This window comes from Bombus terrestris, chromosome 15, assembly GCF_910591885.1.
Source record: "Bombus terrestris chromosome 15, iyBomTerr1.2, whole genome shotgun sequence".
NCBI lineage: Eukaryota > Metazoa > Arthropoda > Insecta > Hymenoptera > Apidae > Bombus > Bombus terrestris.
Window position 1 is genome coordinate 3397459 of NC_063283.1, and position 27882 is coordinate 3425340.

Here is a 27882-nt window from a genome sequence, read left to right on the forward strand (position 1 = left end):
CCTCCGAGAGCACCTCCCTCTTAAGCTCCTTTCTCTTCTCTCTGTATCATCTCTCCTCTCTCCCTCTTACTCTCACGTATCTTCGGATGATTATCGAGACTCGGGAAGAACGGGGGAAGACGGAACGAACGATTGAAGCAGCACTATATCTAGCGTAGAGTTAAACAAAGTGAAACAATTTTGAACGGTAACAAGAAGGACGAAAAAAGAAGGGAAACGCTAGAGACGAAGAGGTGAAAGGGATAATTATAATCGATCGATATGAAGTTATATAAGATGCGATCGAAAACGGCGAAAATTCGTGACAAAAGGAAAGATACGCAAGGAAAGAAAATGGAGGCTTTGTTAGGTTAGGAAGTTGCAGGAGGAACGCGTGGAAGCAAACATACAAAAGAAAAAAAAAAAAGAAAAAAAAAGGAACAAATACGAACGAACATGAATAAAATACGGAAAACGACAACAAGAGTAACAGAAGAACCACAACCAATGTGAACAAAAATAAATGAAGAAGAAGAAAACAGAGAGAGAAACAAAAAGGAAAATAGTTGTAAAAGCCACACACATACGCGTACACACATACACACACAAATGTACTAAGTAAGTTCATACTGCGTATTGCCTTTCTGACTTCGGTGTGAAAATATATAAATAAAAAAAAAAAAATGTCAGTCGCGCCGGGACCCGGGGATTTTCGAGCGACCGAAATATAATATAATAAGTATTTAATCGTGTCCCGATGGGGCGCGTTATTCGTCGCGTTTTCCGTTTCCCTGGCTTCTCCGTTTTAGCTTTCCGTTTTCTTTCTCGGGAAAATCGGAGAGGGAGAAGGATCGAACGGGGGAAGAAACGTTCTTCTTTCTTTTTTTTTTCTCTCGCCCACTTCACCTCGGTCTTCCCACCTTTCGATCTCTTTCTCGAGTGTTGGTCGTCGATCAAACCGAGGCTATCCAATCCGAGAACTATCGAGCGAAACGGAAGCCGCGACAGGGCGCGCTCGAAGAAACAAAAGAAATCTTTTTTCACGGATCCGCTGAAAGATGTCCCAGGACGCCCAAGTCCCCGTGTCTCCGCCGGCTGTGTCTGTTTCATGTTTTTCAATATTTGTAATTTATCGATAAAATTATAAAAGGTATCGATAACAGTCTAAAGTGTGCGCTATACTCTACATAATATTATTATATATAAAGTATAAAAGTATACATTATATATATATATTATATATATATACATATATATTATATATGAGAAGTATAATATATATATATTATACACACATTGGGATTGGTGAGAATATACGGTTTTTTCGCTTTGGAGTGTTATTTTCTGAAAATATTGAACAAAATATGGAAAAAAAAATTAAAAAATAAAATCAATGAATAAAAAACGAACGAACCGTTCTACTCTGACTATTCTTTTATTACAATCTATCCCGAAATCTTGCCGACAACCGCCTTCTAGATTCCATTCGATCTCAACGAGCATCGATTGCCCTGTGTCATCGAAGATGTTCCGTGTCATCGTTTCGGAAGATTCGTCGGTAAACGAGAATAGAAATGTCGAACTTAAGAACGAATTTAATCAAGGAAAACGGAGGTGCCCGATCAATTAAGGTTTCTAATCGGAACATTTATTTATATCTATACGTCACATTTCGTTCACTGGTTAACGGCAACTTGATTTCAACGACGAATTCGCGAAATTCAAATTGCTTGTTAATTACAGCGAACCGAAACGGAGTCGATCGACGAATTCAATGTTTGCGGTGAGTTTGTCAAAAAGTTTCTGCCAACGCTTCCACGTACGTTCAAGAGCTTGTTTGACACGTCGATCAGTATCGAAAACGACAAACCTCAAGAACTCATTAAGTTAGAATGCTATAAATCGAACGATATCGAGTTCAAGTATACGACAGCTTTTCTTTCCCTACAGATTATTAGGAGATCTTCTCGGAATTGACGATTATGCCACGAACATGGCGTCCTTTTGGTTCTTGGATACATTGGTGTTTTACATGATACGATACAGAGAGAATCTCGATGAGTATTACACGAGTGTTTTGGTCAGTTGGTTGGCTGGGGAAATTAGATTACTCCGAGGTAACAAATTCATCGAATAATTACACTCCCGTTCATAAGCATTGGGACATTTCCTAATTCTCTGCAAAACATGATAATTCACTCAGATATTAGAAGAACGATTAATCGATCAGAATTATGTATTAGTGGAAAGCGACAGAATCGAAATGGTTGGTGGGATCGTTTATAAAATTCATGAAACCAAAAGATAACGAACGTAATGAAACATTTAACAGTATAAATTATAAACAGCGAAATTGATCAGTGATGCAGAGAGAAAAACGTAAACGAGAAGCTTAATCGTATTGTTTGTACCTAAAATATTGGAACCAGCTATTATTCCGAACAACCTAATAACGTGGAACATACAGATTCTTTGTGTCTCAAAGTTTAGAACAAAATAACAATATTCTAGATTTTTGAATTTCATTTCTTTTCCAGAAGGATCCTAATACTTATGAACAGGCATGTTCATAATGTACACGTATGATATTATCTACTATATGCTATTCTACTTACAAAGATAGGAAACATACTCGGGAAGGATTTTTTAGGGAGTTGAAAAGCATTTTCATCGCAGCAGCTAACAAAATATCTGAACAGAAACAAATGCCATATTGGGACGAAATCGTGGAAGAACGCGAAGCAGGTGAAGAAATAGAAGAAAGACTGTCAACAGGAAATCAATCGATAAGAAGGTAGTTAAACAATCATGTCAATTTTTATTATATGCTTTAATAACAGATCGTACATTCGTGACAAGTTTACGAGAACCTTCTTCTGAAGCTGACGTCAAACTTTCGGATACTATCGATCCAGTTTCCGTATTAGATATCGTGATTGAAGCTACTTACGATATGTAAGTTGTTTGTTTTATCATTACACTACGGATATTTGTGCAAATTCATATTTTTATAAACATAATTAAAGAAATAGGAAGTAAACCGAGATTTATTTCGCTCACTAAACTATATAGCAACTATATTTTGAATATTTTATATAATTATACGCATTACGTGCATTCTACACATTCTTGTATCTATCTAGCAGTCTATTTATTACCAAACAATACGATGGTAATACGAGAAAATAAAAACAATTTTTGTTAAATAGGTACGCGAACGAGCTACGATACGCCCTCGTTTACGCGGTTTTCGTGGAACCAATTGAGATAGAGACTTACAATTTACCATTTACTTTCCGTACACCACGCCCAGTGAAACCGGCAGATTCTAAGATGATCCCTTTTAATATACAATTGCAAAGAAGTTTGAAAAGAATCGAGACAATGGACAAATCTAAAAAGGACAATAAAGCAGGTGAAGCTAATATGAAATGACTCTTTCTTCTGCAATTATTGGAACTCCATTTATTTGAACTCGTCGTGGAATGAATAATTCATATAATAGAAATTCATCAATTTTTATGTATTATCTTTTTTATTTTATTTTATTTTTATCATCTTGTCTATTACGTTTATTTTTATCATTCTACCTATTATTATATGCAGTTTAGTTAATTAAAACAAATTTCGTTTCAGTAAATGGAGTTGTATTGCAGTTTAGAAAATACGCAGACAGGAAAAATTGATCATCTCTGTGTTACAGGCAAAAAACTTAAAACAAATTACAAAATACCCCCAACACCTCCGCCTTCTTTGGACGATGAAGTAATGTTGATGACCAATCGGTTATTTATTCTACCATTAATAGAAGCGAACGAATCATCGGAAATATTCGAGACACCCGATGCATAACATTAAATAATCGAACACGCAAATATTTGAAAAACATCCTCTTTATTTTTCCTTTGTAAAACTAGCCATTGGACGAAGTTACAATATCAGTCTGTTACGAGGACTGTACCCCATTCATAACACTTGAAATCTTTAATACTTTCTGAACGTAAAGGAACATCGAGTTTAACAAATTTTGAAGAACTCGAAAGTTTTTCCGGGGATTGCCCTAATTGTCCGTATTTGTTGCATCCACATCCCCAAAGCGTTCCATCATCTGTTGGGAAAGTAAATTTCTGCAATACATTTTTTTCTGAAATAACGATCTTTTTCTTTTTTTTTTTTTTTTCTTTAAATATACCCGTCATACAAATGGTGAAAGTATTTCCACATTGAACTTTTTTCACAGAAACTTCTATGTTCTCGTCTTGATCGTTTGTAAAATCTATTAACGTGGGTGTAGCAACTACTTTGCTCTCTTGCTTTGTCAACCCTAATTCTCCATTTGTGTTCCATCCCCACATATATAAGTCACCCTATGGTTTAAAAATAACTATTGCCAACTATGTTCATCGATTTTGTTTGTTCTAGTAGTACGAAAAATATTTATAAACTGCGAATGTTCATACAACCCTATATTTTCATGAACGTAACTAAAGAAATGGAACTTCAATAGAAATTTGTTTTGTCTATTAAATATTATAATAAGTAATCTTACTTTAAATATATTATGTGTTTTTGCACATTATGTGGATTCTGTTTAATTTTTCAAGATCACATAAATATTCGCAGTTTAAATATTTATTTACTTGATCAGTTACTACGGCAGTATGCCAACCCGCGGCTGATATTTGCGTTACTCTAATGCCAGCTAAAGCGTCAACGATTCTTGGATTATCGCAGTCCTCTAAATCATTGTGTCCTAATTGGCCACGCCTATTTCGTACGAATCAGTCCATTTTACTTTGACTGTATTGATTTATGAAATAATACATGATTGAGTACATACGTTCCCATTCCCATTGAATAAACGTCACCATTCTCTGCTAACAAGATGGTGTGATCAAATCCACCAGCAATGTCTATGAATCGAACCCTCTTTGGTATATCAATCAAAATAGGGACATTAAAAGCTCGACCTAAACCACGTGTTAGATGTGTGCATAAACTATACTATTTGAAATATTTAGAATCCAAAATATGGCAAAAATGGGCTAACACCAATATTAAATAATCTGAATAATTTTTTTCTAGTTAATTTCGTTATATTCTCCATTTCAAAAAAGTTAATTCTTCCACTTCTGTATGATTAATATAGGCTGCATGATGAATACAACAGCTTATTGGAATAAATTAATATTATAAATTTATATTGAGAAAAAGATTTGGTGTAGTTCACTTTTGCGCTCAATGCTGCAAATGTTTACCTAAATTAGTAAGGACTACAGTGCATCCTCCTTGTATTATTTTAATAGGATACTCTTTTTCTGAATTGTCGCTCTCACCAATAAAATTGATTATCTTCTTCCAAGTATTCTCATAGATCTTATATAGCCATATTTCATTATCATTAGATAAAATTACTATATTATCCCTACCAGTTGCAGCTTGCTTGCAACTATAAAAATATGAATTTTGAACTAAAACATCTATATGTTTTTAATTATCTAAATCCAAAAATATACCTATCCAGTGATTTTTCTGGTAGTTGTATTAGTTGAATATTTGTATCTATGCCTGTATCTTTATTATTTTCCTTAAATTTTTTAGAAATATATAGCTCATTCCCTTTCCAAATGAGGAAGTAGCTCCAACCTATTTGAAAGTCGGTAATTCCAGGAAACGATACTTTAGTAAATGAGTCTGTTATAAAACTAATATCTTCATCGTTACAGAACAATGTACTGGTATTAAAACCAGCATAATAAAATGGCATGTCTCTACGAAGCAAAATAAAGATTTTATACATAAAGGTATAAAAGTTTTATTTATTAAATTCTTATTTATGTAGAAGATAGGCTGACATAAAAATAGAGTTAAATATTATGTATCTGTTGATTTATGTCTTTACATATGTAAATACCGTGAAAGACTATTGGTCAGGTGACGCAGATACCACCAGTTTCCTTAGATACGATAGAAACAACACAATAAATTCGAGGGACGATAACCAAACGCTTGACGTGTCGTGATCGACTATTGCCACGCTTTTTGTTCCAATTTAATAAACAACGGTGAAATATGGTAATAAACTGTAGACAATTGATTTTTAATGCACTCAACCTTACTATGCACCTTTACGTACTATTTAAACGATATTTATTTCCCACGCAAGATAGACAAGATATACGAAACATAACCTAAAAATTGTAATCTTGAATTTAAACGTCACAGCTTTTATCACAATGCGTTTCACTGAATGAAAATTCGCTATCTAACTCTATTTATTGCTTATTTTATATTCCGCTCATATAAACAAACATACATTTGTAGAAAATTCTGAAATTTTTGACGACAGGTTGACACACTTCCTTCGACTACACCAATGCCATCCCGAAGTGATTTCGTCTGCTGCTTTAATAGGCGCGCGTTTTAAATTCAAAAATTTAAATACCATATAGATTTTTGCTTGAATAAGATTAAAAAATGTTTTCATATTTTTGTGTATTTAATAACAGGGACTTTTATCAATCTTGAGAAAATTGCGTTCCAATCCAGACAAAGAATTACGATTGCTTCTTTTGGGATTGGATAATGCTGGAAAAACAACGATTTTAAAATCCTTGGCCAGTGAAGATATTACGCAGGTATTTCTTCTTGCAATTAATTTATATTATAGTTTGATTGTTTGCTATAGTAAGTTTCTGTTTCTTAAAGGTAACACCGACACAAGGCTTCAATATAAAGAGCGTCCAAAGCGAAGGGTTCAAATTGAACGTTTGGGATATTGGAGGTGCTCGAAAAATTCGTCCCTATTGGCGAAATTACTTTGAAAATACGGATGTTTTAGTAAGTTATTTCAGTTATTCGAACACCGTCACAAAATATTTAAAAAATGATACATATGTTACTCTATTTAGCTAGATGTTATATCGAAATTATTGTGCGGTAGTTTATTCGAATATGTAACTGATTTTTCATCGATTTATTTCATGATGTAGCCATCGAAGGAAATGATCTTTTATTTTATTCGATGTTTTACGTTTGAACGAAAGTTTTGTGAAATAGTATCTCGAATAATTTCTGATTCAACATTAAGCTTTTTGCATTCTCTTTTTCTTCCGCAAAGATATATGTCGTGGACAGTGCGGATGTTAAGAGATTAGAAGAAACAGGTCAAGAGTTGTCAGAACTTTTATTAGAAGAGAAGTTAAAAGCTGTTCCTTTATTGGTTTATGCAAATAAACAAGATCTTGGACAAGCTGTCACAGCAGCCGAAATCGCCGAAGGTCTTGGATTGCACAATATCAAGGATCGCGACTGGCAGATACAATCATGCATCGCGACCGAAGGAAAAGGAGTCAAGGTGCAAAAACTTTTTAACGCAGCAAGCTTAAATGTTGTGGACTGCATTTTATTAAAGTCGTAACGTGATTTCGTCATTTTCTAGGAGGGTCTTGAATGGGCATGCAAGAACATCAAGAGGAAGTAATGCTGGTAAAAGAATAGCAACAAACCGCAACGATTTACGATGTACCTCGTACATCTAACATACGTTTTATTTGGCTTTTACCTAATATTTACAGAAGCTGTTGCAAACAACGCAAACGCATGAACACGATCGAATAGATCTAGTCATTCAACTTCCGGCTTTCATGGAAGGAGCTTTCGTAAGCTCAGAATTACGACGTCCCAAAGAATATATCTATATTATAATACGTACCTTCTCACACGTGCTCTTCTTATGAAATAGAATTCTTAGAGATTCCATTAAAGAAAGAAATAAATATAATAACGAATCAAAAAGAAGATGCATACAAATAATTATAAAATGGTGCTCTTATAATTGACCACTGTTGATTTCACGACACTTGACCGAAAAATATTTAGCACCGTGGAAGTAAAAGAATCACACAATGTACATGAAAAAAGTGAATATTGCTCGCGTCAGATTCGAGATAAATAAAAAATTCGTAACATTAAAAATCTACTTATTCGACGACTCCTTTCTCGGCTGTGTTTCTATGTACACTAAAACGTTTTTGAACTTCTCCAGTGATTCAGCTTTCTCTTCCTTTATTCCCTAACGCTTAATAATCTTATATACTACGCATGGAATAACAGCCATACGGTACGGCTGTGTATTCGTGAAATTGACTTTAAAAATCGCGAATGTCTCTCACAAGGTACACTTAATTAGATATTAAAGTTCACTGTGAATGTTCTCTGTTTTAATTCGTATCTCCTCTTCATGGAAATCTGTGCAGTCAGCTGGATATCTTTGCTGAGAATTGAAGAAAGTATATTAACATAGTTCTTAACATGTAGAGGGAGAGAGAGAGAGAGAGAGAGAGAGAAATATGAGATACTTATTTTATTTTTTAACCTATGCAGTTTTAGAATAGATTCGAAACAAAATATATGGCAATAATAATTTCAACAAACCACAGTGACTTGTCCTATAATAATAATAGATGATTAAATATTTGTTAGTTACCAATCATCATTATCTTGGATTAAAAATAATCAAAGAAATTTTTCACAATCGTTAATTTTTGATAATAGCACTGATAGTAGATATTCTACCTTATCTCATATCTCCATTCTCTTTTGTATTAACTTTGTCAAGATATTTCACTTACAGTACACTTATCATGTTCCATGATGGCTCCATACAGGATCCAGAAATTAGTCCCTAATTTATAACTGACAGCCCAACCGGCAGGAAAACTCGTCGCTTTCAATAAGATGCTTCTTAAACGAGGCTGCTCCGTATCTTGTTCGTTCCTTTCATTGATAGTGCACAGAATTTGACTGGCGCATTGCGGCATTTTAATTGCCCACTTGTACGCTCGATAAGACTGCAAATTGATTCTTAATTTAACACACGATTCTATAATAGAACAGATTCGATTGTATATTCTGTTTCATTTGTTACCTGTAACATCGGATTAATAATGTCATTGTTGATCATATCACTGAGCTTGTTGCTGATTCCTCTGGCGTTCACTCGAGACATGATGAATCCCTTTTCGGAAGCCAGGGCGATCAGTTCCTTAATGTACGACACAGCTGGTTTTATATACTGCGAACTGTCGATTTTCATCCCTAAATACCTCTTTCCCACTGCGTTCACTAATCTGTCAAAATATAATTACGCTATGAAATGGAAATCACAAAATAAGCGCTATTTTATTGATTTCTAACCGATTAACTATTCAGAAAACTGCCAATTAAAATGTTTTATGTATTGTTCGCTCGTAACTGTAGCGACGATACATGGTCAAATATCTATTTATGTATTTATGTATAATATGCATTTCTTGTTTTATAATCTACTACACGAGAAATATATGTACATGTATTCTACTATCAATGGATAAATATCGATACACTAAGTTCACATAAGGAAACTATTTCCAGAATTTGATTGCACTGTTATCGCAATACATCGCCATTTTAAAAACAGCGAAGAGATTAAATTCTAACTATAGCATGGTAGATAGCATAACTAAGACACAACTATAGCAAATAAGCACATAACTATAACAATGCGATAGTACCTAGAAAGACTTTCTGCCGGTCTCATCGAATCGAACATGGCCGATTTTGGAAATCCCTGAGACTTCAAGAAACTATTTCCGACGAACTGAACAGTATTCAAGTAACGCTGTTGAATTTGCGGATCAGAGATATGGGAAATCCACTCTCCGATATAATTCGTCAGCGATCGTATCCATCTGCGACGCAGGCCTGGGTTCTCGAAACTTTCCAGCAATTTTTCGTATTGAATACGTCCCTCGGAATCTGACATTTGGCCGACAAATTGCGCCAGGCCACTTTTCTTCCACAATGTTTGACCCAGTTCCGAGTTGCTGAAGTGGTCCCACATTACGTGCAAATTTTCAAGGATCGGTGGCATGTACCAAGAATGTCCAGAGTGATCATGTATCTTATCAGGTGCACTGTCAACTTCGTTGCTTGCGTCGCCAAGATTCGACAGCAGCATCGGTATCAATCCCATCAATAATTCGGAATTGCCACGTTGACTCATCCACATGCTTCCCATGTTCACGATGTTTTCCAGATCGATTCCATGCTCTTGATTTGTTTCCACGCTCCTAGCTGTTCTTTTGGTACTTTTATCAGAGTTCATTACACCATCGAGAACCGAGCCAATCATGGAGAAATCGATTCCCTGGCTGTTTTCATTCCCGGAGAATAAACTTCCTATGCCAGATACGATTTGACCGATACCGTCTAGGTTGGACTTTCCGCCGAACGCGTTGCTCACCTGTTCCATAGAATTGTATACGATTACTACGATTTTTAACATATGAACATTTGCAAAAGTAAAGTATCTTAAAAATTGTGCTATATGCAACCAATAAGCTAATTTTTTACACATTCTACGTATGTCATAGATTTTTAAATTTCCTACAATTTCGTGGCACATAAATTAGCAAATATCAAAGTGTTTGTAGTATATTGAAACGTATTTCTATGCATACTATATTATTTGTGGTATCCCTATCGGATACGAACGATAGAAATGGATGTTAAAATACTCCTCGAATGGAAACAACTATACTCCAAGTGCCATCTCACCTCTTTTCTGCCATCCGGTTGCAAGAACGCTCTTGCCAATCCTTGTAGACCATTGATATTGTCCTTATTCGAGAAGAAGGATTTGGCAGCCTCGAGAAACACGGTTGAAGTATCCTCCTCTTCGTGTTTTTCGCATTTCGCCGAAGCCAGCAGAACCAACAGGATGCACGTCCTCGGCAACCACATGTTTCCTTATTGTTTCTCTTCTGTCCGTCTTTTGTTTCTGCAAGAATATAGATTTGTTAACGAAGCGACAGATTAACATAACATGCCCCTCTTTCACATTTCTGGAATCTGATTCTCGGTCCTACAGTACGACGAAGATGGGAAAGTCGTTCACCTTCAACCGGATCTTGATCGTGGTCGAGTTATTTTAGGATGCCGCGGCTGTATCCAGGTCGTCGGCAGGATTTTAAGCGTGAGTAATACACCGGAAACGTTTCGGCTCGTAGACACTTGAATACCGTTGCACGTGGAATGCTATCTGACCAACGATCTGTTGAACATTGTCCCATGTTCGATTGCCCTGTCATAAGTCTTCCTAGAATCTCTCAAAGTAGCGTTTCTCCTACTGTTATGTATGTACGTATATGTCATGTTTTTAAGAATAACAGGAAATTTTGCGAAAACTTAAGTTACTTCAAAAGTTCAGTAGAAAGTTATCAGGTTCTTCAAGAATTATCATGTGATTTGAAATAATAATATAATGTTGTAATAGCAATCTTAACAATCTTTGTGGTGTAAGAAAATCAACCTTCTCCTAGTCTACATCGGTTGCGTTTCTCGATTGCTTACGAATAGGAGAGTCGCTATACGAGCTACACAAAAATAACCCAACAATAGAAGTTGTTCTTTGAGAAGTTGAACAGTAATCATGGAACAGCATCGAACAGCGATATGCACTTGATTAATGAAATTGAGTGTCTAGAAGACGGAGTTGATCAATCTGGCTATTGACAGAACCATATCTCGTTCGTCATCGAGTTTCGCAAGATACTTAGTCCTTTAAGTCACGACTTAACTCTGTTGCTCCCTTCACTTCATCGCGTTTGTATCTCTCCAGATATATTCCTTTCTCGAGTACTTTCTTTATAAAATACACGAAATACACAGTGGGTAGAAAAATTATATTAAATATTTGGATAAAATATTTAAAAGTTATCTACATTCTAATAATATCTATCGAAATATATCATCTATCTCGGATCATACATAGAGATCATAGAGCCGGAGAGAACAGTAGATCAATGTCTGTCAGAAGTAAATAGCCAAAGGACGATCGTGATTGAAAAGGTACTGGCCAACAATCGAAGCGTTGTATTCTAACGCGCAATTTGAGTACCGTAAACCGCATGAAATTGACATTCTCCAGTTGGAGAAACGATTCGGGCTAACGGTACAGACTGTTACTCATCGTCCCTCCAACGCGCCGAACTCAACGCGTCAATCGAACGACCGTCGATTGATTCACATTTCTCACATTCGGCACCGAAATTGAAAACGGACTTCTTTCTTTCTTTAAACAAGTTTCTTCTCTGATTCACCGTGAAAAATCGAGCTTCGAACCTTAAAGAGAAAGACAATGGAGCATCAAGATGATCGAAAAACATTCTGAATCAGAGTGTAACGCGGTGAAATCGTGCAGGAAAGTGTTTCTTACAATTAGCCAGCGTGTTTCGCGTGAGGCAAGCTTATTTATCGATTTCGATGGTGAACACAGAAAGTGCAGAATGCAGATCGTTCTCGCGCGGACGAGAGGGAAAGCGAGGAGGACTCTCGGTTCGTGGTTAGTTTCCAAGGTCATCCGGACATCGACATTATTTCCAGGTTCGGGGAACCACGATCTCTCGATGTTTCAGCACATCGTGTTACGTGTCCTTTCTATTCCCTTCTTGTATTTTTCTTCTTTCCTGCTCAGTCCTCTCTGCTCGAATAAGCGTACCGAGCAAAGAGTCAACCGGATAACGGTACAATTCGTGTATTATTAATGATTTTGTTCAACAACGCGTACCGTTCTCGGATAGGTGATGCAGCTCTGTCAAGATGCAAACCAGCAGAAGGCGAGACGATAAGAATAAGCGCTTATTAGGCATTCAAGTATCCATACATATAGATACGTATAGACGTAACCGGCATTTTACTGCGTAATTAAAAGAGCTTGTTAGACACGGTCAGAGTATTTTTCTATACCCGTTCGGTACAATTTGCCATCCCGTGCGATCCGTTTAAACCATATATCGTTTTCTGTGCCTCTGGCTTTCCAGGCGTGCAAATTTTCCGGCCCCGTTGCTATAAGCGTAACGCAGGTTTCATTTAAAGAAAGATATTTACGAGTTCAATCCTTTTTAAAATAAAGAAAAATACGTTAAAACGTAATTTAAAAAAAGTAACTGAAATTATCCCAAGCCTATTCCATAGTTCACATTTCAATTCTATATTCTATCCTTCATATTCCTTATCTCACATCCTATACCTCATAACTAGTATTCCTAACCGATATCTTTCATCTTACTTCCAAAACTTCACCTCTCCATTCCATATCAAATATGTCATACTCCCCTATTTCCCCTTCTATATCCCATATCTTCTATCCCAGTTTCCACAGCACATAACTCTATTCCCTATCTTATAACGAATATTCCCACGTCTTCCATTTCATCGCACATTTTCCACATGTTGTCTCTCACATACTATATCCAATGTTTCTCAAACCATATCTCATATCTCATATCTTCTCCTTTATGTTGCATAGCCTAAATTTTATTTCCTTTGCCCTACATTTCAAATCATACTACCAATTATCTGAAACTCAGTTTCTATTTCTTATTTCCTACTACATTGTAAGAGCCGCCCCCCAAAATTGAAAAATACAATTTAAATGAAAAAAATATGTTTCCCACAAAGCGTGAATTATAACCAACTGAACCTATAGGACATCTCAATTCCAACAAATCAAAACCGTTATCCCACAAAACAAAATTCGTTGCCCACAAATTTCCCACAAAACGAAGGCGACTTCCTATAAATTTCCCACAAAACGAAAGTGACTTCTCACAAATATCCCACAAAACGAAAGTGACTTCCCACAAATTTCCCACTAGACCCACAAGAAATTGACACTTCCGTAGACGAAAATCGCTATCCCGCGAAATGAAATTCCCCACCCACAAACTATCCACTAAAAGTCGAATAAATTTAATTTGTGGAAAATGAATTCCTTTTTGTGAGTAATTTGTGGACAACAAATTTTGTTTTGTGGGAAGTGCCGATTTTTGTGGAATTTGTGAGAAATTTGTGAGAAATTTGTGGACAACGAATTTCATTTTGGGGGATAGTGTATTTCGTTTGTGGGAAGAGTCGATTTCTTGTACTGTTTTGTATGTTTTGTGGACAGTTTATGATGTATCTCGTGCGTCTAGTTTGAAAGGATGTATTTAATTAAGGTAACGTGGTGAGGGACACAGAACAAAGAATATCGGCACTAAGGAATGGTGTAGCGGTGTGGGATGGGAAACATTGGATGTAGCATATTGGTATTGGATGGTGTATATGTAGGATTTAATGAACTGTAATTTTGAATAGAGTAATTTGTGCCTTCTTTATGAAATGGGGCAATGGTATAAATCAGGGATTATTGGATTGTATATACTAAATATGCGGCGGAGAATTTAATAATTAGGAAATGAAATAAAGAGTAAGAAATTTAGATATAGATATGGGACATGTACTTGGAAATGTGTAAGATATATGGGACATGTGCTCGGGAAAATTAGTAGTTTGTCTTGAAATGTAGGGAAAGAAATGTCTACATAGGATGTAGAACAGTGCATGCAGGAAATGTGCTATAAAATGATGATGGAAATATGAATTATGAAGTGTAGAATGGTGATACGTGTTGTGGATATTAAGGTGAAAAATATTAGCTGCAAGTACTGGATATGGAACAAGAGAGGAAATGGAAAACATGAAATGTTAGATATGCGATGAATATATGTGCTGTGAAACTACGAACAACAGATATTTTTTTGGTATATTGTATATGAGATATAAAATCTGAGAATGGGATTATGAGATATGGGATATAGAATTGAAAGACGTGGGTTAATAATACTAATAGGATATAGGATGTGATATAAGGTATATGAAAAATGGAATGTGGGATGGTATTATGAACTGTACAGGAGGCTTGGGATAATGGATATGGTATAGTGGATATTAGATGTTGGATGTAGGATATAGAATATGTGAATAGCGGTGGAAGTGGAATAGAAATCGTGGAGTTTAATATATTAATTTTTTAATGTACATACTCTATTAGGTATGGAAAATGAAGTATCGGTTTTAGGATACATGATAAGGATACATAATGTAAGATTTAAGGTACAGGATATAGAAAATGGAATAAGATGTAAGATTGAAGTAGGTAAATTTTTGCTTTACGAATTAAAGAAACGCGATCTGATTATGTTATGTGTTAATTCGCTATTATGTTATTGCGTTTATTATTTAAAAATAAACTTTATCTTAAAAGGATTCACAAACACTGAAACGAAAAAACAATTGGTTTATGCGCGATGTATTTCTATTTACCATTTATGTAAATTCTGGTTGCTCAAAGCTATGTCACTGTTACGGATACTTTATCGTAGATAGCGATAATTTGCTTGTTGAACAATATTTACGACATCGTTACGAAATTCTTTAAAATGTATGTCGAACGATTATTCGTTTCCTCGTACACGTTTCCTTGAAATAAACTTTTATTTTAAAAATAAATCGGTCACAACGTATATTTGCCATCAATATTGTTTCGCCAGAGTGCAACATGTTTCTGTTTTAATTAATCGACGAATTATGCAACTTTTCATTGTGTTCGCGAGTCGACCGATAAACTATCGTTTCGTATAATGAGAAACCTTGAATTTTCGGTGGGAATAACGTGCACAATAAATTCAAAGCGATAAGAATCGCGCAACAAGTTCCACGAGGAAACGAAGCAAAGAAAACAGTATTACAATCGAGTTACTTAATAGGTTATGAAAATTCGGAAAAGCGCAACAACGGTAGTTACGATCAACTAGAGCGTGTTCAATTATGTTTTCGATGGTTATGATCATTGAGGCTTAACACACCGCCATTCGTTACGCATCGTAAATCTAAGCACATCGGATTAAAATGAAAACGCTTCGAATTTCATCAAAATTAATCTTCTCCTACGAATCTTCCAACTTCAGACTCACTTGAAATTCAGGCTTTGTTTCCTGATTTTTTGCTCTTGCATTCCAACGAAGAAACAAGTTTTGCACATTTAGATACATTTTAAACTCTTTCCACGAACGAAAATTGCTGAAAAACACACGAAAGTCGATGAACTTTCGAGTCGATTCCAAATATGTGGATTTACCTGGACACCAGCGATGCAGAGAAGAATTGCGTTGACGCCGACAATGAGAGACTTCGCGAATAACCGAAGATAGCCCCGTTGATCTCCGTGCGCACCTGACACGACGAAGGTTGTGGCGTGACTGCCGTCGAAGGTAGCTCGACGAACGGTACTTACCTACCCAAGCAGGTAGGTACATTCAGCAGCGAGCGAGAAGTCGATAACACCGTGCATCGTTTGTAGTTCCTTGCACCTTCTCTGTATCTTTGATGTATTCTCAAATATTCTCCGAAGGTTCTGTGTATGCAGCTGTAAATAAGAATCCGCATGAAAGAATCTTGAATTATCGTTTGTTCGAAAGTTCGAGTACTGTACTTTTTCTTTTAATTTTTTATTTGAATAAGCGAAGACTACTTATAAACGGAGAAAGGTGGGAACTATATTTTTGTTGGTTTTTTTATTTTGACCTCGTGTTTTTCCAATATGATCTTCGTATATATTGTTGATTCTTAAAATTGCTTAGTGCAGTTCCACATATTTTCAATCATAAACCAGCAAGTTTGAATATCAAAATATCAAACTACACGTATTGAAATGGAAGCAGAAAAGATACAAACCTTCTGTGGAATTTCGAAGAATTACCAGAATTATAAAAATATTTCCTGTATATAGGTTGATAGTCGATAAAACCGGCTTGCATCGCGCGTAGGATCGCCACTTTCGGTGGCCCTCGCTGGCAACCAGTCATTGACCCCGAAACGAATTTAGAGAACACGCGTTAACAAGGCGCAGTTCGTTGAATTTGAGGTGCCAAGGTCGAGTCTCATCTAACTTACGACAAAGATTCACCTAACCGGTTCGAAATTCTATGGCCAGTTGCCAAGATTTCGATAACCACTGTCTCTTGGCATTCGACCACATGAAACCGTTTAACACGCGTGATACATAGTGACATAGCTATTCATTTAGCTATATATTTATATACATAGCTATACATTTCATCGCTTATACAAACATATGATGAATATATTGTGTGTGTTATACTTTCACATTTTGGAATTTCTTTAATACTGTAATGAGATCCGATCATCATGGTTGTATTGGTAAAGTTTGAAACAAATCTCGGAATGTATAATAGATGAACAAATTACGTTACCATATACTCAACACAAAACATATTTACGAAATGCATGTATTATATGCTTAAGATGGTTATTCGCGCTGCACATTATTTTTTTAGTAAATATATATTTTTAATAAATATATCGTAATTTACGTAGTAATGCATTGTGTAATATTTTTTCTGATAAGTGTTCGGATACTTTGCTTCGAAATATACCTATGTGATCATGGTAATGAACAACCTAATGTAAATTGTTTTGCTAGCACTATTGTTTCTTGTATATTCCCCGTGAACTCGGAAAAAGCCTGGACATCAAATGGTTAAGTAACCCATAAATCGCTCGAACAGCTGTCGAAGTAACTTCTTTCCGGCACTGATTGCGTTAAAAAAATACCGTGGCGTTTAGTTACGCACGCGTGCTGCTAGGCTCGAGAAACACCGTTACGAGATCAGAATTCTTGTTTTCATCTACGTTTTACTCGATGAACTCCGATGCTCGATGCGGAACACAGGAATTTCGCTATGATGCAATTTGATGCTATGATGCGCTAAACTCTACGCTCTATAATGTGAAAATGCCTTTACTGTTACTCTTTTGTCTCGTTTGTTCTCTCATAAACGATGCACCATGTTTATTATGCAACCTAAACATTCAGCACTACGATGTCAGAAAACGCTTTGCCATATCATCTTTATTCTTTAGTTCTTTTTTATTTCTAGAAGACAACGTGTCGTGTCTATAATTTTATTCGCAGCTTCGTCCATTGTTAATAGTATTCACGTTTGAAAAGGTCTTAAAGTTATAATCATCATCAGCAACGTTCCACTCTCTCTCTTTTACAAATTTCATGTTACGTTTGTATATTTTTATTCGCACGAAAATATTGATTTGACTCTCTCCAATATTGTATGCGTAAATAATAGATGAAAGAAGAGAACATATGCAAGCAAGCGAGCTTGGCTGCCTTCATGTGCGTGCCACGATAAATCGTACGTTGCATCGAAGCCAACGAAAGTAGAGGAGTGCCACTGAATAGTAAACCTTATAGTAGAGTCTGATTTCGGAAAAATGTAGGAGACGGTGCTGAAAGTAGTTGGTATTTGACCTACGAGAGATGGATCTTCCTTTGTTCGATGGATTTTCGTAATGAAGATGCGAATGGGTTTGGAAGTGTAGTAAAATGCAGACTTGGGTATTACTTAAAAGCAGTGTAACTTCATTTATATGAACTTGTCGGGTAAAAATAGTTTATAGATTAGAAGTTCACTGGTTCTCCCCACTACCTACGTTGTTTCGTTCATATAATAAGAATTCAAATGAATAGATTCAATTAGCAATAGCTTTTTTAATCAGTCGCTGATTAACATTTAGTTCAAATAAATAAAAATTATATAAACGGAGTTTTACTGTACAGCAGAAACTCGTTTGTTTGAACACGTCGGGGCCAATGCCATGCGGCAAAAAAGTAACTGAAATTAAATTAATTCTCAGAACAAATGCCGTTACTTTGTAAAGTAAATCGTCCGCCTTGTCTACGACTCGAATACTGTCGAAACATAATATTTCAAGTCCACATTCACATTAAAGACCATGTTATATTGTTTGAGAAAGTTAACCAAAGTAGAAAATTATTTAAACACGATTTCTTTGAATCGAATATTTGTTATGATCGAATATTTTTAAAGAGAATGAATCATTACTTAATGATGCTGTATCTCGGTTATGCCTCCGGATTGTATTTCATGGTGCAAGTTTAATCCTAGCTGTTTCAAAGTACTTCAAGATTCGATTAATGCAAATTCACATATAGAATTCAAATCGGGATTTGTTTTATTCCCTAAACGTTATGAGAAATACATTGAATGTTTTTATATTTTTATTTGTTCATATTATGTGCAGTGTATATAAATACGATCGTATTACGACACCAACTCGGTATATCTATTAACAAATAACCAATAAACAACAATACATAACAAATCAACATATAACAAATTTTCATCCATTTAGTGTCTTACATCCTGTACGTGTTTTATGTAAGATATTTATGATAAAATTGAGTTGACGGACAAAATATTTAGAAAACAAATGCAAAGGAAAGGATACAATTTATACTAAATATCAGCTATCGCCCTCATATTTACGGCAGTATATATAATTTTGATATACATATTTCGAATGTAAAATATATAATGTAAAAGTACATTATATAAAATAAATATAACAATTTAAGGTAAAGATTACTTTTCCACGTAAAAGGATCGATTTCTAACATTTCAACTATGACACGCCTTACCTACCTTCGTATGTTCCAAAACTCGGTGAACTCTGCGATAAATGTAAATAATCCCATAAAATACAACTATTTCCTGGCAACGTGCCGCGTGTTTGCCTCACTGCCTTTGCTCCACCACCTCTGTGTATTGGCATTGCAAGCGATGTACATTCTTGTCAAGGTAATCGTTAATTGCATCAAACGATGGATTACTCTTCGACTTAATAATGCACCTCCGTGATCAATTCGAGATTGTCAAGACGAATTTTATTAAGTCGATTAACTTCGAGAAGTTTGGCTGTTAGAAAAAAAAATCCGACTTTTCGTGGAACGACACTGTCAGCTCTGGTACCGGACAATAATCTCGAACAAATCCTCAGTATAATAATATTGATACAACTGTTGATGAGCGCATTGCTGATTTGCGTCGAAAGTAAAAATATGTCATTTCTACGTCCTTTTCTCTGCTTTCGTTTTCATTAGCTGATGTGAAATACCTGTGATAACGATAGGAGATTTAGAGTACTATACATTCCACTTATTATTAACATTAGAAATGCGAACGAATAAAATATAAATCGAAGATGTACGAAACCATACATAATTCAAAAGATATGTTTTCATCCATATATTTTACAAAAGATACATTCAAAAGCTCAAGTCTAGTGAAAAATCGCAAATTGATCACTTTGAACACCATTCAGTTTCTACTGTTAAATGTTTAAATGGCTTCTTCTTTCTAAATTGTGCCTAATCAAAATCATGTAAAAATAGAGACAGGTCTAATTAGTATATTACCTTGAACGCTTCGCCCTGATGCTGACGTTGCTCATACAATTGTACCTTTACGTCTACGCAGCCGATGCTGTCTAGTCTCATCCTCTGGATCTCGATCCAGCCATCGCGTGAGTCGTCTACACTTCTAGTATCACGTCCTAGTATCAACCTCGAACACGTGGCAAGCGAACTGACACTAATAATCAACCGTGGAGACTTGACGATCCACGTGACAGTTGGAAAGTTCCACGTGATGAACACATTCACTTTCAAAGAAATACCGAAGACGTGAGCTCCTTATTTGTCCATTTTGAGGATAATGATGGATACGTAGAAACCAGTGATCGCAAGTGCTACGTATATTTGCAGTGAATCCCCGTACGGCACCAAGCACACGACGAGAATCCCAGACTCCCTCGTTCTGCACTCGGTTGTCATCCCCACCATGGCACTGGTGGGAGATTTCCGCATGGGGATCTAATGTTCCCTTTAAACGCACCGTGAAGTTCGAGGGCTGAATACTGCAATCTGACCCATGAAACATTATTAATTTAAGGATGAAACTTTTTTATTTGTGTTCTTTTTTCAAACGGATCTTTTACTAATGTATTTGCGACATTAATCTATTTAGAATAAGATCGAATACGATATAGTTTAAATCACGTTCACACACATGTGACAGAAAGAACATGAATCAACTTCACTGAATATGCACATATGTCGCAAATTGTATCGTGTTTGATTTTGTGTTAACCGAAAAACGCCGTAATTACGTTCGTAAAAACTTTATTTAACAAAAATTAATTTCATTCAACGTTAGTATTGCTTCACCGATTTGCCGATTTTCAGGCCATTTTTTCTTCCACTAGTACTGTTCTTTTCTACGTCCAGTAAAATGGTAAGCAATAGCTATTGCACGAAGTGTTCCTCTCTTAAATGTTTGCTTGGCTTGTATCCCGATTTCCGAATGCTATACGAAATTTTTCTGTTTTCCTTTTGAAAGCTACTCTTTGTAATCCCTAGCGTAACAAAGACGATCTTACTGTTGCTCTGCAGAAACAGTAGCGAAACATTCTCTTACGCAAGACTTTCACGAACATATCTACGTACGAAGCATACTATAATCTCTTAAACATGAGTGCACAATGTTTTCGATCATTGTATGCGAATAAATAAGTCAGTTTAGCGCAATTTCGAGATCGCGCAATTACGATCACGGTCTTTCCTTGCGTTGAAAATAATCTATTGCATTGATCATAAGTTAGACATTTCAGATCTCCCACTTTACTTAGAAAAAAGGGTATTTGCTTGCTATAAGAAAATAGATTCTCCTTCCTTCCGTTTACTTACATACCGTTGCAACCCTAGTCTGATAATTTGCAATAAAAGTTGAATATTCTTTGAAAACGCAGACCAATTTTCGAAACGGACAATGCCGAACAAAAAAAAAAAAAAAAAGAAAACGCGGAATTATTTGCGCAGAAGCGTAGCAATAAAGTATTCATCTATGAAGTAACCACCACCACTTGAATTTTCTTGGAAATGTGCAGTTGAAGTAGAAATGGTAATCGATTGGACAACAGACATAATTGAGCGATTATAGTAGAATAAAAAATAAACCGGAGAATAGAGATACAATTCGTTAGTATATGGGGAGAAGCAAAAGGAACGTATTCACGATTGCGTGGAGTTATCTGTCGATCTTCATTTCGTAAGGATGAAAGTTCCGTCGGATAAAGATTTCACTTATGCGATGACTCCGTTGAAAATGCTGTCGTGGCCTGTGGGTACCTGGCCTCTTCAAGAGTACGATATCTTCTCCGGTATACGTGCCATAATCGCGATTTCATTTCTGGTATGAAATTTTTGCGATTCTATTCCGAAGTTGACATGTTAGTTACGAACTATATAGTATCGAGGACAAAACTAAGTGGACAAACAAGTGGAACTAGCTTTAATGTTGCGCGCTTACGTTGTTTTTATTGCGTATCGTTATTCTACATAGATTATTCAGGGAATAACTGGAATGGATATTTACATTTCTGTATAAACAAGTCGTGTTTAACAGTCGTGTTACAGTGACAACTATTGCCTATACTTATCCACTTACTTTTGTGCAAACGTTTTAAATGAACTTTTTAGAAGCCAAATTGATCCGCTCCACGTTCTGTTACTTCAATAATTTTACGATTACTACATATTATTTGTATTCTCCTTGGAAGACACCTGACGTATTTCCATAAATTTTCTGATAGCATAGAAATCGTGTAAATAATAATGAATTCAAGTATAAATTAAAAAGGCAAATATCAATAATTTCATCGCACTTTTTACTTTTCAATTTGTGAACCTAATCAATGTAGTTTCTGAGTGGCTGAATTTGACGTGTTTGAAAATTGTCGTTGTTTTATAGCTACTCATGCTGATGGTCATGCAGATGGAGTTGTATTTAGACATTAGCGACGCAAAGAAGAACCTAGACGCGCTAATATTAATTAACTGCAGCATTTTGTCCTTATCGAAAATCATACGTTTTCGTATTCAGCCTGATAGTCTTATTTTGAATTTTGTCTCGGCGGTTAAAGATTATAACGAACTGAAAGACCAAGAGAAACGAGTGATAATGCGAAGGCACGCTTATATGGGAAGATTGGTGTCTGCTAGTATGATATTTTCTTCGTATATCGGCTCCACTCTTTACATGACTATTCCAATGATGGCTGGAGATAAAGAAAAAGATATAGTTAACGTAACGAAGGAAAGTACAACGGATTACCCTATACCTTCCGAATGTGTAATAGCCCTTATACAATTGCCGGATAATTTGTACTTTATGGTTTTTATCATAGAGTACTTGATGCTGTTATTCACGAGCACTGGAAATCTAGGTAATGAATCGCCGTGTCGAATGAATCACCCATTGTCAGAAGCCATGCTAATTAATCCATAGATTTTAATGAAGAAGAAAGATCAACATCATTTTTTAAAATGCAATCAACTGTTTTTTTTCATTTCCGTTGGCTTCTTACAATCAGTCCTTAAGACTAGATTTACGATTTTCTTCGCAATTTAATTTACATAAATATAGTACTCTATATTAAAAATAAACTCTAGGCTCAGTACAACGCAAAGTATAATGAGAAATTTGAAGAGTTGGGCGTGTATCTTGTGTGTATGCAACGTGCTTATACCTCCAGATGTTGAAATTAATTATTCGTTTTGGACAATGAAATTAAGAACGCGATAAAAGATGGAATTGATCAGTTTGGCTTCTGAAAGATACATATACAGATACTTGCTCAGAGTAGCGCAAGAATCTTGCTCATTCGGTGTGAAATATGAATTAGGAAGCGATACGTTGTTCCTCGGAATTATTTTTCACCTGTGCGGTCAGGTAGAAATTTTGAAGCTGGAATTCAGTAAACTGGGCAACGAGAATGAAAGAACAATGGAACGTTTCGTCGTATTAATCAAGAGGCATGTTTACTTACTGAACCTGGCCAAGATGCTGAACGAGACGATCAGCACTATCTTGGCTGTGCAACTATTCTCGAGTTGCGTACTTATTTGTATAACCGGTGAGCGCTCTTACCCCACATAATACAATAACACGAAGTCCGACATAAGAATATTTGAATACAATTGATATATAGGTACAATATGCGTCTGTTTTTAGGATTTCAACTTATTCTCGATCTGAGCGTCGGAAACATCGTCATGACGATAAAAGAATTTATAATTCTGAATGCTATGTTGGTGCAACTGTTTGCATACAGCTACGTGGGCGAATATTTAAAGCTTCAAATGGAAGGCGTTGGCGACTCGCTGTATTTCTGCAGTTGGTACGATATACCGACAAGTATAACAAAAGATATTATTTATGTCATTATGAGAAGTCAAGATCCAGTTTTCTTGAAGGCTGGCAGATTTTTTATCGTCAACATGGAAACGTACATGAGTATTGTGAAAACTTCTATGTCGTATCTTTCAGTCCTTCGCGTAATGGTAAATGCTTGAAGTTATACGAACCTGAGTGTTACGTCCCGTGATACTACATCGTACATTTTAGTATTTTTTATAGCTAAGGTCCTTATAACCTAAGCTAAATACACAAGTATCTTTCAAGTTGAAGCAGTCCTTAGATTTATTGTCCATTTCCAAAAAACACGGGAAGGCGGGTTTTTCCATGTACAATGCCACCCACGGGCGACCTTTGATTGGGGACAGCCAGCACCCATTCTTATCTACCAGCCTTTTTTTATGCAATTGGTAGTAATGACCGTTGTCCTTACTTCCTAACCAAAATTTCCATCAACGAATCTGCTTGTTCCGTGCTTTAGACACACCCATCATTCGTTTTCCTCCGCGATAGCATCATTGGCGAACTTTACTGGTTTTACGTCCTTTGATCAACATCTTGACTGGTTTTTTGTCCTTTGATCAGTCAACATCCTAACTAGTTTTTTAATCTTCTATCGGTTAATATCTTAAATTGCTATTTACACTTCGTTGAGAACACGTCTAAACGCACCACGCGTGAATAATTAAATCTTCAAAGTTGTTGGAATAAAGTATATATCTTAATAAGAGTTCGACTGATTCGTGACGTCGATTATCGTATCGTAACGAGAATTTACGACTCTTATTGGCGTACTCTACCGCGGTCGCGTCTCTTCGCAATCGGTCGAACAATAATAAAGTAGAATAAAATATAAAACATTTTCTTTCTGGTGAATTAATATTCATTTCGAATACTCGAAATTAAATTATTTTGGAATCGAATGTGCGCAGTAGATCGTCTCAGTAGACTGTTATGGTCAATGACTCGCGCAATTTTCGATAGATGTTATTGCAGCATCGTTTATTTATAGCCATTGACTAAGAACAGCATAGACGAGACATTACATGGGCGTTTGCGTCCCAGGTTCTGAAATACCGACTCGGAAAAAAACTAAAGTTCATTTGTATTACACTGTGGTCAAGGAACAGGAATACAACAAGAGCCGACTCTTCACATGGAAATCCACATGGAAAACAAGAAGGGTCTTTTCTGCGCAAGCACGGCACGCGTATATGGATACATATAAACACTATGAATACTTCAGACAGAGGCATTCAAAAACAAAATTTCATTTTGTGCCTTTATATTTTTGTTCGTATGAAAACAGATCAAAGAAGAGGACATATGCACGTAAGTGGGCGTAAATGTTTTCGTGCGCGTACTAGGATAAATCGTACGTCAAGTCGAAGTAAGTAAACGAAAGTAGAGGTCTGTCATTGAAAGGCTAGCCGTATAATAGTGTCTGGTTTCGAAAATACTTTGTTAAGTTTATTATCACAAATCTTACTCCATTCAGTATCTTACATTATAAGGCACGTATCATACGAATGAAATGACAGATTTATAATAAAATACTTAGCAGATGAAAGCAACGAAAAACATACTATTTGTACTGAATATAAGATGATATCCTAATGCTCATAACCGTATACATATTTTTATATAATATTTCAAATGTAGAAATACATTGCATAAAAGAAATATAATAATTTGGTGCTATCGGTCGCTCTCGTGCTGCTAAGCTCGAGAAATACCGTTACGAGATCAGAATTCCTGTTTTCATCTACATTTTGATCGATGAACTCCGATGCTCGATGCGGAACACAGGAATTTCGCTATGATGCAATTTGATGCTATGATGCGCTAAACTCTACGCAATATAATGTGAAAATGCCTTTACTGTTACACTTTTGTCTCGTTTGTTCTCTCATAAGCGATGCACCATGTTTATTGTGCAACCTGAACATTCAGCACTACAACAGATGTCAGAAAACGCTTTGTCATATCATCTTTATTCTTTAATTCTTTATTTTTAGAAGACAACGTGTCGTGTCTATAATTTTATTCGCAGCTTCGTCTATTGTTAATAGTATTCAAGTTTGAAAAGACCTTAAAGTTGTAATCATCATCAGCAACGCACCACTCTCCCTTTTACATATTTTGTATTACGTCTGTATATTTTTATTCGCACGAAAATATTGATTTATACCGGACTCTAATATTGTATGCGTGAATAATAGATGAAAGAAGAGAACATATGGAAGCAAGTGAGCGTGACTGCCTTCGTGTGCACGCCACGATAAATCCTACGTTGCATCGACGCCAACGAATGTAGAGGAGTGCCATTGAGTAGCAAACCTTATAGTAGAGTCTGATTTCAGGAAAAATGAAGGAGATGGTGCTGAAAGTAGTTTGTATTTGGCCTGCGATAGATGGATCTTCCTTTGTTCGATGGATTTTAGTAATGACGATGCGAATGGGTTTGAAAGCGAAGTAAAATGCAGACTTGGGTATTACTTAAATACAGTGAAACTTCATTTATATGAACTTGTCGGGTAAAAATAGTTTATAGATTAGAAGTTCACTGATTCTCCACACTACCTACGATATTTCGTTCATATAATAAGAATACAAATGAATAGATTCAATTAGTAATAGCTTTTTTAATCAGTCATTGATTAACATTTAGTTCAAATAAATAAAAATTATATAAACGGAGTTCTACTGTACAACAGGAACTCGTCACATCTATTAACAAATAACCAATAAACAATAATACATAACAAATCAACATATAACAAATTTTCATCCATTTAGTGTCTTACATCCTGTACGTGTTTTATGTAAGATATTTATGATAAAATTGAGTTGACAGACAAAATATTTAGAAAACAAATGCAAAGAAAAGGATACAATTTATACTAAATGTCAGCTACCGCCTTCATATTTACGGCAGTATATATAATTTTGATATACATATTTCGAATGTAAAAGTACATTGTATAAAACAAATATAACAATTCAAGGTAGAGATTACTTTTCTACGTAAAACGATCGGTTTCTAACATTTCAACTATGACGCGTCTTACCTACCTTCATATGTTCTAAAACTCGGTGAACTTTCCGATAAATCTAAATAGTCCCGAGAAATTGAAATATTTCCTGGCAAGCGAGTTTGCGTCCACTGTCTTTGCTCCATCACTTTGAACACCATTCAGTTTCTATTGTTAAATGTTTAAATGGCTTCTTCTTTCTAAATTGTGCCTAATCAAAATCATGTAAAAAAAGAGACAGGTATAATTAGTATATTACCTTGAAAGCTTCGCCCTGATGCTGACGTTGCTCATACAATTGTACCTTTACGTCTACGCAACCGATGCTGTCGAGTCTCATCCTCTGGATCTCGATCCAGCCATCGCGTGAGTCGTCTACACTTCTAGTATCACGTCCTAGTATCAACCTCGAGCACGTGACAAGCGAACTGACACTAATAATCAACCGTGGAGACTTGACGATCCACGTGACAGTTGGAAAGTTCCACCTGATGAACACATTCACTTTCAAAGAAATACCGAAGACGTGAGCTCCTTATTTGTCCATTTTGAGGGTAATGATGGATACGTAGAAACCAGTGGTCGCAAGTGCTACGTATATTTGCAGTGAATCCCCGTACGGCACCAAGCACACGTCGAGAATCCCAGACTCCCTCGTTCTGCACTTGGTTGTCATCCCCACCATGGCACTGGTGGGAGTTTTCTGCATGGGGATCTAATGTTCCCTTTAAACACACCGTGAAGTTCGAGGGCTGAATACTATATTCTGATCCATGAAACATTATTAATTTAAGGATGCAACTTTTTTATTTGTGTTCTTTTTTCAAACGGATCTTTTACTAATGTATTTA

At 35.8% G+C, this 27882-nt stretch overlaps 5 protein-coding genes across 8 annotated transcripts; 3 read left to right on the plus strand and 2 right to left on the minus strand.

Moving 5' to 3' along the window:
* The first annotated feature begins 339 nt into the window (after positions 1–339).
* On the plus strand, positions 340–5080 carry LOC100645893. Its single transcript, XM_048412861.1, has 5 exons — positions 340–2096; positions 2599–2773; positions 2839–2934; positions 3189–3394; positions 3683–5080. The coding sequence occupies exons 1-5, from the start codon at positions 1973–1975 to the stop codon at positions 3829–3831; spliced, it is 750 nt and encodes a 249-aa protein (XP_048268818.1). The 5' UTR covers positions 340–1972; the 3' UTR covers positions 3832–5080.
* Positions 3855–6396, minus strand: LOC100646271 (RCC1 domain-containing protein 1). 2 transcript variants are annotated; one of them, XM_003401053.4, is made up of 7 exons: positions 6296–6396; positions 5496–5750; positions 5238–5428; positions 4820–4949; positions 4620–4746; positions 4172–4346; positions 3855–4087 (listed from the first exon to the last, which is right to left on the minus strand). In XM_003401053.4, exons 2-7 carry the CDS (start codon positions 5744–5746, stop codon positions 3918–3920), a joined length of 1044 nt encoding a protein of 347 aa, XP_003401101.1. In that variant the 5' UTR covers positions 5747–5750; positions 6296–6396; the 3' UTR covers positions 3855–3917. The 2 variants fall into 2 exon arrangements, with proteins under 2 accessions (XP_003401101.1, XP_003401100.1); XM_003401052.4 differs by lacking the exon at positions 6296–6396 and adding an exon at positions 5894–6035.
* Positions 5930–7887, plus strand: LOC100648114 (ADP-ribosylation factor-like protein 3). Its single transcript, XM_048412862.1, has 6 exons — positions 5930–6054; positions 6489–6617; positions 6688–6819; positions 7100–7336; positions 7421–7467; positions 7557–7887. The coding sequence occupies exons 1-5, from the start codon at positions 6052–6054 to the stop codon at positions 7460–7462; spliced, it is 543 nt and encodes a 180-aa protein (XP_048268819.1). The 5' UTR covers positions 5930–6051; the 3' UTR covers positions 7463–7467; positions 7557–7887.
* LOC100646039 lies at positions 7496–27794 on the minus strand. Of its 3 annotated transcripts, XM_048412855.1 has the most exons (10): positions 27336–27794; positions 27072–27242; positions 20159–20665; positions 19386–19857; positions 15983–16270; positions 10579–10801; positions 9534–10264; positions 8909–9110; positions 8613–8831; positions 7496–8254 (listed from the first exon to the last, which is right to left on the minus strand). In XM_048412855.1, exons 6-10 carry the CDS (start codon positions 10762–10764, stop codon positions 8174–8176), a joined length of 1419 nt encoding a protein of 472 aa, XP_048268812.1. In that variant the 5' UTR covers positions 10765–10801; positions 15983–16270; positions 19386–19857; positions 20159–20665; positions 27072–27242; positions 27336–27794; the 3' UTR covers positions 7496–8173. The 3 variants fall into 3 exon arrangements, with proteins under 3 accessions (XP_048268812.1, XP_048268813.1, XP_048268814.1); XM_048412856.1 differs by lacking the exons at positions 20159–20665; positions 27072–27242 and having other exon boundaries at positions 27291–27742; XM_048412857.1 differs by lacking the exons at positions 27072–27242; positions 27336–27794 and having other exon boundaries at positions 20159–20729.
* On the plus strand, positions 21737–25778 carry LOC100651742 (odorant receptor 13a-like). The gene is made up of 4 exons (XM_003402979.3): positions 21737–21992; positions 22551–23025; positions 23485–23715; positions 23814–25778. Exons 1-4 carry the CDS (start codon positions 21855–21857, stop codon positions 24152–24154), a joined length of 1185 nt encoding a protein of 394 aa, XP_003403027.1. The 5' UTR covers positions 21737–21854; the 3' UTR covers positions 24155–25778.
* Positions 27795–27882: the final 88 nt, after the last annotated feature.